Raw genomic sequence first — 9,701 nt, 5'->3', positions numbered from 1 at the left:
TTATTTACATCACTTCTGCCTCCGTATGCTTCTCAGTCACCTTCCCAGGCCTGGATGCACGGAGGCCCTCAGCGGGGGGGCAGCGAGGAGCTTTTCTGCGGGGCTGCGGCTGCTCCCCCTGCCCGGCGGCACCTCGCACCGCCCGGCTCCTGTCAGGCGCCCGGCGCCGCCTCCCGCTCCTCCCCTCGCCGCCGTCACCCACCGGAGCCTGCCCGCTTTCCCTTCCACTCGCCCGGGCGGCAGGGGCCGCTTCCCCGCCCAGCGGAGCCCGGTGACCTTGCGGGGCTGCGGGAGCGGGCCGGGCCGGGCAAGCTGAGCGGGGAGCGGGCAGAGATGGCGGAGGGCGGCGAGGAGGAGGAGGAGGAGGAGGCGGCGGCGGGGGAGAAGGGGGAGATGCTGGGTGCCCCGCCGCAGCACAATGGCTTCCTCCCCGGCAAGGAGGCGGAGAACGGCGGCCCCGGAGGATGCACGGCGGCGGGCAGCCGGGTGGAGACGCGGCTGTCGCGGCGGCGGCTGGCGGTGCTGGCCGTCTTCAGCTGCTACTCGCTGGTGAACGCCTTCCAGTGGATCCAGTACAGCATCCTCAGCAACGTCTTCGCCCACTTCTACGGCGTGTCCTTCACGCAGATAGACTGGCTCTCCATGGTCTACATGGTGGCCTACGTGCCGCTCATCCTGCCCGCCACATGGCTGCTGGACGCCCGCGGGCTGCGCCTCACCGCGCTGCTGGGCGCGGGGCTCAACGGGCTGGGCGCCTGGCTCAAGTGTGCCAGCCTGGCGCCCGGCCGCTACGCCATCACCATGGCGGCCCAGGCCGTCTGCGCCGTCGCCCAGGTCTTCATCCTCGGGCTGCCCTCGCGCGTCGCCTCTGTCTGGTTCGGCCCCTCCGAGGTCTCCACCGCCTGTGCCGTGGCCGTGCTGGGCAACCAGGTGAGGGGCGACGGCTTCCAGCCCACGTGGCGGCGGTGGTGGTGATGGTGGTGGTTGTGGTGGTGTTATAACCAAGTCAGACTTCCTCGCATCTCCTGGTCCTGCTGGTTTGACAGCCCTGGACCAGGCACATGTGGAGGTGAGATGCTGGTCCTCCTCCCCTAGCCTCGTCCTCTGGCCCTCCTGTCCTGTGGTAAGAGGATGGGAGAATCCCCACCAAGGTCACCGGTGCGGGCTGAGGTCTTGGGAAGGTTTTGTTCAGGTAACAGAGGTCATGTTTTCCACCTCCTGAGTCCAATGATTTATGTTTGTGCACTTTGGATTATTATGGTGGTAGTATTAGTGGTAATACTTGCAGTCAGGGTTGCTTGATATCACATACCTGTTTACACTTTTTCCTAATGCTTTTCCAAAGCAATTAATCTTGTGCTGAAGCCTTCCAGTCGACAAGTCAACTGTCCATTTTGGACTGAAGACTTGTAACATTGTTTTAGCAGTCCAGGTAAAATCTTCCTTACCAGAATCAGGTTAAACGTTTTGTTGGCAGCTCCATCTCCACAATTCCTGACAGCTGCAAGGAGTTATGTTAGCTGAGGCTCCCCCAGATAATGGTGAAACTGGGAGTCTGAAACTGGTGCTTTACTCTGATGCTGAGATGTGGGGGTTCAAGTGGCAAAGGAAGGGATCAGGAAGGAGCACGGGGGTTGTCCCAAATCACACCCATTATCTCTTGAGGTGCTGATTGTTTGCGGCCAAAACAAATCACTGGGAATGCAGCTGTTTACTTGTCAAAGGTTGTTACCGGTATCAGGTTTTCAAAAAGTATTCAGCTTCTCAGGTTGTACACACCAGATTCATTGCCACTCTGAAAGGCTGGACTCTTAAAGGCTGGACTAGATGATCTTAGAGTTCTCTTCCAACTTGAATGACTCTATGATTCTTGATCCTTCTGACTGTAATCTCAGTACTGCAGTTTTCTATATGTAAAAGGTGGAAAATGGTGTCACTGGACTCTATTGGAACATTGTGGGTGCTATATTGGGTCACACAGATGGGGGGGCACCCATATGTCTTAAGAAAAAGTGTAATAGCTTACTTACTTCCTGCTTGTTAGTTTTGTGTGCTAAAGGGTGATCATAACAAGAAACGAATTCTTCAGATGAGCGATGGATACTGGGTAAATCTGATGGTCAGTTAAAAAAGCAAGAAAAGTCTTGCAGGGTGTATGCACAAAGGCTGCTTTGTACGCTTACGGGCACACCTCTAATCTGAGTGCTTTCTGAGTTGAATTTACTGCTCTAACAGTCCTTCACTTTTTTTTTTTTTTTAACCTGAAATGGATGCAAGTTTTTTAGTCTAAAAAAATTGTTCCAGCACTTAAAAATGCAACTTAGTTTTGGAGGAGTAGCAGAGACAAATTGGAGAGTAATTTCAGACTGTTGTTTCTTGATGTTTTCAAATGCTTTATACATGTACCCAAAATGTAAGTCCTTATTTTGTGTCTTTCTTTAATATAAAATCATTGCTACATTGGAATGGACTCCAAATGCAAACTCAGTGCTACTTTATTTTGTAATTCTTCTTTCTTTCCTTAGCAATAACTGCAGATTTAGATCTTTTTTTATATTTATTGATGAGGTTACACCATTTTCTGTGTTCTTCTCTATCAGTCCTCCAGTAAGTCATGTTGGTCTTTATTTCTGTAGTGGCAGGACTGTGATACCAAATGCAGAATATTGATCAAGAAAAAGAGAAAAGCATTTCCGAAGAAGCAGCTGGAATCTTCTATCTCATCCCTACTCCTTCAGTTACAGGATGACCGACACAAATTTATGTGCATGCACGCCATTTTCTTGTAAAATATTCTTCTGGAAGGAAAACAAACAAACAAACAGAAAAACCTTCCTTAATGCTTAGTTGTTAAATGGGCTGTATTCTAAGTGTAGCATTGTATTTTAGTTTAGAAATGAAAAGGTTAAAAAAAATCCTGAGTTATTGGAAAAACTGTCTGTGAAATATCATTAACAGTAAATGACGTTGAAGTATTATACTAAAGGAACACTTTTCCTTTGTAGATTTTATTAATGCTTATGATGATACAAATTCTGAATTTCCCCTGGTAAGGATTTTGCTTCTGTTAATTTTTATGCTTGCAGGAAATTTATTGTTGGCTTTCTTTTCTTGCTTTACAGCTTGGCACTGCAATTGGCTTTTTGGTGCCACCTGTTTTGGTTCCAAATACACCGAATGATATTGATCTAATGGCACATAATATAAGCATCATGTTCTATGGAACAGCGATCGTATCCACACTTTTGTTCTTCTTAACAGGAGTTGGTAAGTGTTCTTTCCTTACAGTTTAAGTGCTGTGGCCATAGGGAGTGTTTACACCATCATACTTCAAGCATCTAACTTGTCTCAGAGCAGCTGAGGTTTTCTCAGGTTTACTTGTATTCACTTGTCTCTTAACCCTGGACACAGCAGATTAATTGTTTACTGTGTGTCATGCTTCACGTGGAGCAACCTCTCTCAGGATATGCAGGTTGTTTTTTGTAGCTACCAGCCACAAGGACGTTGTGATATAGTGCAAATTCTTTTAGTTATTCTGACAATTCAGATACAAAGGTCTAGACATGTTGCAGATGCAGTCTATCTCTGACCACACGTTGGTAGCAATTGCATGTGAACAAATAATTGGCACATCTGTTGTGGCTGTGACTTGTTTCTTGCATGAGGAAAATCTATAAAAAAATACATATACATAGTGTTTTATGGGAGTGTTAAAGAACACAAATTAATCTTGTGAAATTCATTGATATAGGAACAGTTCACACTTAAAAAAAATAATGAATTACTCTGGTAAGGACAGATCAAAATCTTATTCTTTTTCCCCAGTGTTTGAAGAAAAGCCTAAATATCCTCCTAGTCACTCTCAAGCACTTCTGCAAGCTATGCCTCCTGAGGATTATTCCTACAAGCAGTCGATTATTAACTTAGTCAAAAATATTCCATTTGTACTCTTGCTGATCAGCTACGGTAAGTGGTGATGTCTGGCTGTTGTCTGGCAGAGCAGTTCCGACATGTGCCGAAAGCACACTGAGTTTTAATTGACTTGTTTTGTGTGTGTGCGTGTCAAATGTTCACCTATTCAGCAGCCTGCACTGGAAAGTCCAGCAGTATTTAAAATAGCAGTTATAGATCTGGACGAGAGATCTCATCTGGTAGATAAAAGGTATTTTTTCCTCTGACTTAAGTCTTGAATATCAGAAGATTAACTGTTGGTGGTAGCAGATCTGCATGACTAAACCTGGAATGACCAACACTCTTCTTTTGCTATTGCAGGTATTATGACTGGAGCATTTTATTCTGTCTCCACATTATTAAACCAGATGATAGTAACTTATTATGAGGTAAGCTTTTTTTTTTTTTAAACTTCACATTTGCAGAGGTGATGTTTTTTATTACTTAGGTGCTATGTGCGCTCAGACATTTGGTTTCCTTTATCTCCCCCGTACGGTTTCTTGCATCATACAGCTGTGGGAGTCATAGGAATGTTTGTTTGCACTTATGACCACCAAGAGGTCTGAACTTGACTCTGAGTGGAAGCAAGTTATTAATGAGCACCATATAAATATTTGTTGAAAGGGAGAAGAAGTGAACGCTGGGAGAATTGGCTTGACACTGGTGGTGGCAGGAATGGTGGGTTCGATTATTTGTGGTTTGTGGCTGGATTACACTAAAACATACAAGTAAGTGTGGGTAGGCATGTATGGGGCTAGGGGTAGGAGACGGTGCAATCGCATTAGAAAAATACTGCAAGGGTGGAGGTGGACTGATGATAAAATGCAGCACATCCCTGATCTTACAGCAGCCTTGATAGAGACAAGTTTCTAAGGCTACAGCAAAAGCTTGAGACTCTCCTACTGGTTCTTGGCCAAAAGAAACGAGATAGGGTGTGATCTGGACAATGCAAAGACGTGAAGGGGGTTCCAATCTACTCCTGTCTCTGCAAGGACTGTAATGCTGGCAAGAAAATCGTTGTGTGTCCTACATACAGTGGTCAGGTGGCCCAGGAGGCTCCTTCTCCAGGAAAAGCACAAAGGCTTACTCTGCCTTATTTTGTAAAATTGATAGTTGATGGATTCTCAGTTCTTGTACTACTCCTGGGCCTGTTAAGAAGCACAACATTTGCTTTAATTCAGGGGGTGACCATGCAGCAGAACTCTGTTCTGGGGTAAGAGCTCCTGGGCCCATCACCCACGGTGTGATATGCCCCCCAGGAGCGGGCAGGGCCCTGGAGCACTGCTTGCAACGAAGAAGTTCTCCCTTGGTGACTTAGTACATTATGTGCAAGAACTCTAGAAGCCTAATGGATGTTACTACTGTAGATTGGCTTTGTTTCTGCATGTCTTTTGGCTTATAAATAAGTGATATGTGCTTTAATATTTTGGATGACGTCCCTTATACCAGATTTAAAATAAATAAAACATTTTAATGAGATTTGTTTGACTTGCCTCTTAGACTGATTTTTATCACTAATAGTGTTCGATTTGGCTGCTGCTGTTTTGATCTTTTTATAATGGACCGTGCTGCAGAATGGCCAAGAGGTACAGCATAGTGGAGAACTAAAATGGTCTTGAGGTAATGGTTTCTGGTGTGATTGTTCATTCTTTAAGAGTGAGTAATTCTCTTAGCCTTGAGCGAAGCAGCCATATAACTAAGGCAATAAGCAGTTGGGGAAGGGTTATATTCTCACTGAAATGCATGGTGTGTTTGAGACAGAATCACATGAAGCAAATTTAATTACTGTAGAATGTCAGTTGTTAGCAAGAGAGTAAGAAACAGTTGTATTACTTTTCCGTACTTCGGCAATGTGTCAAATGACCTTATGTTAACAATGTTATTTTGTTGTTGTTGTTGGGTTGCAGGCAAACCACTCTGATCGTTTACATCCTCTCTTTCATTGGGTTGGTGGTATTTACGTTCACCCTGGACCTTGGACATCTCATAGTAGTGTTTGTGACTGGAGGAGTACTTGGGTGAGTAATTAAAGGGGTCTAGAAGACTCACTGCAGTTCTGTTCAGAAACAGTATTTCCATGGCAGCTTCTAACAGCCGTTCCAGTGTCTGGCCGCACTCTGTTGATGGTCTTTTTTTTATCATCTAGCATGGATGTTAAGGCTAATCAAGCTCTGATGTTCATGTATGCCTTTCATGTGAAAGTAATTGATTTCAATTACAGAGTTGTTTGTGGACTGGTCAGAGAAGGTTGTTTTGTGTATATGGAGTGGAATGCAGGTTGTTATGGGGAACGGCACAAATATAAACATCTTAAATATTTTTTGTCCTGGAAAGAGGGATATATGGCTAAAATTGTTGGATGAGGCAGGCAAAGCAAGTGTTGAATCATAATAGGTATTGAAAGCAGAATTCAGAGTACCAACTAATTCAGAGTACCAAGTGTTTGTCTAATTTTCATAGCCATAGTCATAGATGAAGGCCAAACCATCATCCTCTTGTTTTCTTCAACAGGTTCTTCATGACTGGCTATCTCCCACTTGGGTTTGAATTTGCTGTGGAAATTACGTACCCAGAGTCTGAAGGCACTTCGTCAGGTCTACTTAATGCTTCAGCACAGGTTATATCACTATTTCTTCAAGTGAAGTAATGTTCAGGAAAGCTGCTCTGCTATAATCTAATAAGTCTTTCTTAAATTTGTCTGCTGAAGTCTCCATTGTGCTGCTGTAGTTGTCTTTTCTTACTTGTTTTTGTAAGGTGTCTGAAGCTTTGCAAGGTAAACTGATGACTCTTTTCTACATGGTGCTGATGAAGCGACTTTTTCTTTGTAGATATTTGGAATTGTCTTTACACTTGTTCAAGGGAAGCTTACAACAGACTACAGTCCTCGTGCAGGAAACCTCTTTCTCTGTGCTTGGCTGTTTGTGGGCATTATCTTAACAGGTAATTAATCAGAAATGTAAGTGATGATTTATCTTTAATGCAAAAATGTGTGGTTTTTTGAGATCTCAGACACCTAGGATTTAAATATTTGACTTCCTGTATGGATGGAGGACAAAAGTTGCTAATAAGTACAGGGTTTTTGGTTTTGTTTTGTTTTTAAATACTTGCTCTGTACACACCTTTTAAGGATGATGTTGCTAATAACTAGAACAATCCACCACCCATTTCTTGAGTCATGTCCTGAATTTGAGGCAGATATTTGTCTTCTGAGTAGAATAGCGAACATAATAAACATGTAAATGGAGACAGTTTGCAGTTTTTCAAATATAAGAAGTTGCTGATTTATTACTAAATTGTAGCAGTGATTTGTACATGCCGGTACCTAGAAGTATGCTGGCAGTGCAAAAAAACATCAGCCTTTGTTTTAAGTACTCATGGTTTAAAAGCTTTTATTGTCATTTTCTGCATGTGATTTGTGAGGAGCAAGTTCAGATTGTCACGGAGTTCAAACCGCCAAAGAGTGAATTCAGATACTTTGAGTATGCGCTGAAAGCAGCTGCTGTGTGCTTGCACTGTACAAACCTTTCTCTTGAAGTGCGTGTCATTACAAAGCTGGAAATCAACTTTCTCTCTTCTCTCTCTTCCCCCTGACCCCAGCCTTAATAAAATCAGATTTGCGAAGACACAATGTGAATTCAGGGATTATGAATATGGACGTTAAACCTGTAAGTAGTGACTCTTTTACCTTGGTTATATTACTGTACTTGAATGATTGACTTCTATTGGCATAATAATATTAACAGCAAAAGAGTAATTGACAAAACCTTACTATGTGACTGTTTCCATGCTATGCTGGAGTGACAGTGCCACGTGGGAGCCTGCTCTCAGATATGTTTCTCTCATAGCTCCCATGAACAAACAAACAAAAAAGAAACTTTCTGCTCTCAGACTTCCCTGAATTTTAAGTAGCTAGTATTCATCCTTTGATTTTATTTCTTGAGTCTAGTTTTGCAGAAGGCTTGGGGGTCAGTTCATGTTTACTGTAGGCAGTGGTCCGTGACTGTTCTATTTTCCCTTATTACCTTGTTAATCAGCTAGAGCGTCACACAAATTCATTAATGCTAACCACAATAAAACAAAAGCATGGAGACCTCACCCCAGTATTACCGTAAACAGTTGAGAGTTGCCTGTGTTAATAAAGGTACAATGTCTGCCTGTGTAAATAAAGGTAAAATAATACACTTCTTCCAAACCATAGTCATGAAGATTCTCTCGTATTTAAGTGTAATGAAACAAAACAAAACAAACAAACAAAAAAACTAAACAACCCAGAAAGTTAATCTCCATGTGATAAATATCTATAGCCAATAAACATATATTTTAGTTATTTTAAAACTCAATTCTATTTTTTGTTTGCTTCTTTTAAAAATTGTAAAGAGAAGGGAAAACAGGGATTTCTATAAATGTGTGATTCAGCTAATTAACTACATACACTACTGTTGGTTAACCTAATAATTACCCAAGAGTACTGAGATTGAAAATAGCTTCGGCTGGATAACAGCTTAATTCCTGATTTTATTTTTTCTTCCCCCAGGTACCAGTTGACAGTCCTGTAGAACATGAAAATTGTACTGCTTTAAAAATCCAATCAGATTTATAAATCTGAAAGAAGATGACTTAGAAACACACAAGTTTGGTTGAATACTGAACAATATTAAATAGTGTAATCACTTATATGGACTTATATGGATAGTAAAATGTATTTGGTGGTGAATTCAGTGACGATTGTGTGGTGGAAACTGAAAGTGGTCAGTTCATTTCAACCAAGATGCAAACAACCCAACTTTGTATGGAATATTTATTTTAATGGTTTTCAAGTTTTGCAGTTTCACTGGTGAAGAACTGTCTGAATGCTCTCCACTCTAGGAAGAAATGTACATCCATGATGCACACTGAAAAGATGTGGAATCCTAAAGTATGGTCATGATCAGAAGTAATTTTGATTTCAAGGGGGAGAGGGAGGAAAGTTAATTTCTTCTTCAGTCCTTTCTAGTGCATTTGGAAAGTCAGAGTACGTATAGCTGCATGACTGAGTGTATTCATATTCTTTTTTATTTTTTTAATTTTTATTTTTTTAAATGTCCCTGAAGTAGGCCAATAGTCCCTTCTGGAAAACTGTCTATAGCACAAAACTGAAAACAAAAGATGACTGCAAATGTGAGTTTTGAGTTTCTTTTGCCTTGAAATTTCTCGATGGATACCAGAAGGCAGGTGAGGGAAAAACAAACAAACAAAAATACCAAACCCACAACATATTTCTTATTTAATACGATAAAAAGGAGAAAGACCATAGATATCTCTACTGCGAAGTATTTATAGGCAATGGAATGCTACTGCATGGGTTTCTTCCTGAGCATTTTGAGTGCTTTCTCAGTTAAAGTGAGAAGAATATGTTTACAAAGAGATGGTGCCTTTACTTTGTAAAGAAGATACTTGCCTCAAGTTGAACTAGTGCTGCTGAAGAAATTCCATTTTGCATGTTAAACTTCCTGAATATTTGTGGAGTATCAGAAAATGTGTTGTATGTTTTTTCCCATTTCTTTCTTTGTGTTATGAATTATCATTTATCTCCTGTGATTTTTTTATGCTTATTTTATAACTTTGTGTGCTCATATAAAATGAGACATGATTTACTGTTAAAAGCTGTAAGGATGACTGAAAGGAAAATAATGATGTTTTTCTCTGTCTGAGATATTTGTTGTTTAAGTCATGTATCTTAGATTCAAAAGGATCAGACTTCTTTGCCATTC

At 41.7% G+C, this 9,701-nt stretch overlaps 1 protein-coding gene across 1 annotated transcript; it reads left to right on the top strand.

Moving 5' to 3' along the window:
- The first annotated feature begins 209 nt into the window (after positions 1-209).
- Positions 210-9,701, top strand: FLVCR1 (FLVCR heme transporter 1). Its single transcript, XM_035562646.2, has 10 exons — positions 210-930; positions 3,123-3,267; positions 3,826-3,966; positions 4,273-4,340; positions 4,576-4,679; positions 5,859-5,969; positions 6,463-6,568; positions 6,780-6,891; positions 7,549-7,616; positions 8,486-9,701. The coding sequence occupies exons 1-10, from the start codon at positions 334-336 to the stop codon at positions 8,549-8,551; spliced, it is 1,518 nt and encodes a 505-aa protein (XP_035418539.1). The 5' UTR covers positions 210-333; the 3' UTR covers positions 8,552-9,701.

Source organism: Cygnus atratus, chromosome 3, assembly GCF_013377495.2.
Source record: "Cygnus atratus isolate AKBS03 ecotype Queensland, Australia chromosome 3, CAtr_DNAZoo_HiC_assembly, whole genome shotgun sequence".
Lineage (NCBI taxonomy): Eukaryota > Metazoa > Chordata > Aves > Anseriformes > Anatidae > Cygnus > Cygnus atratus.
Note: the sequence above shows the minus strand (reverse complement) of the source record. Positions and strands in the feature narration are given on the sequence as shown.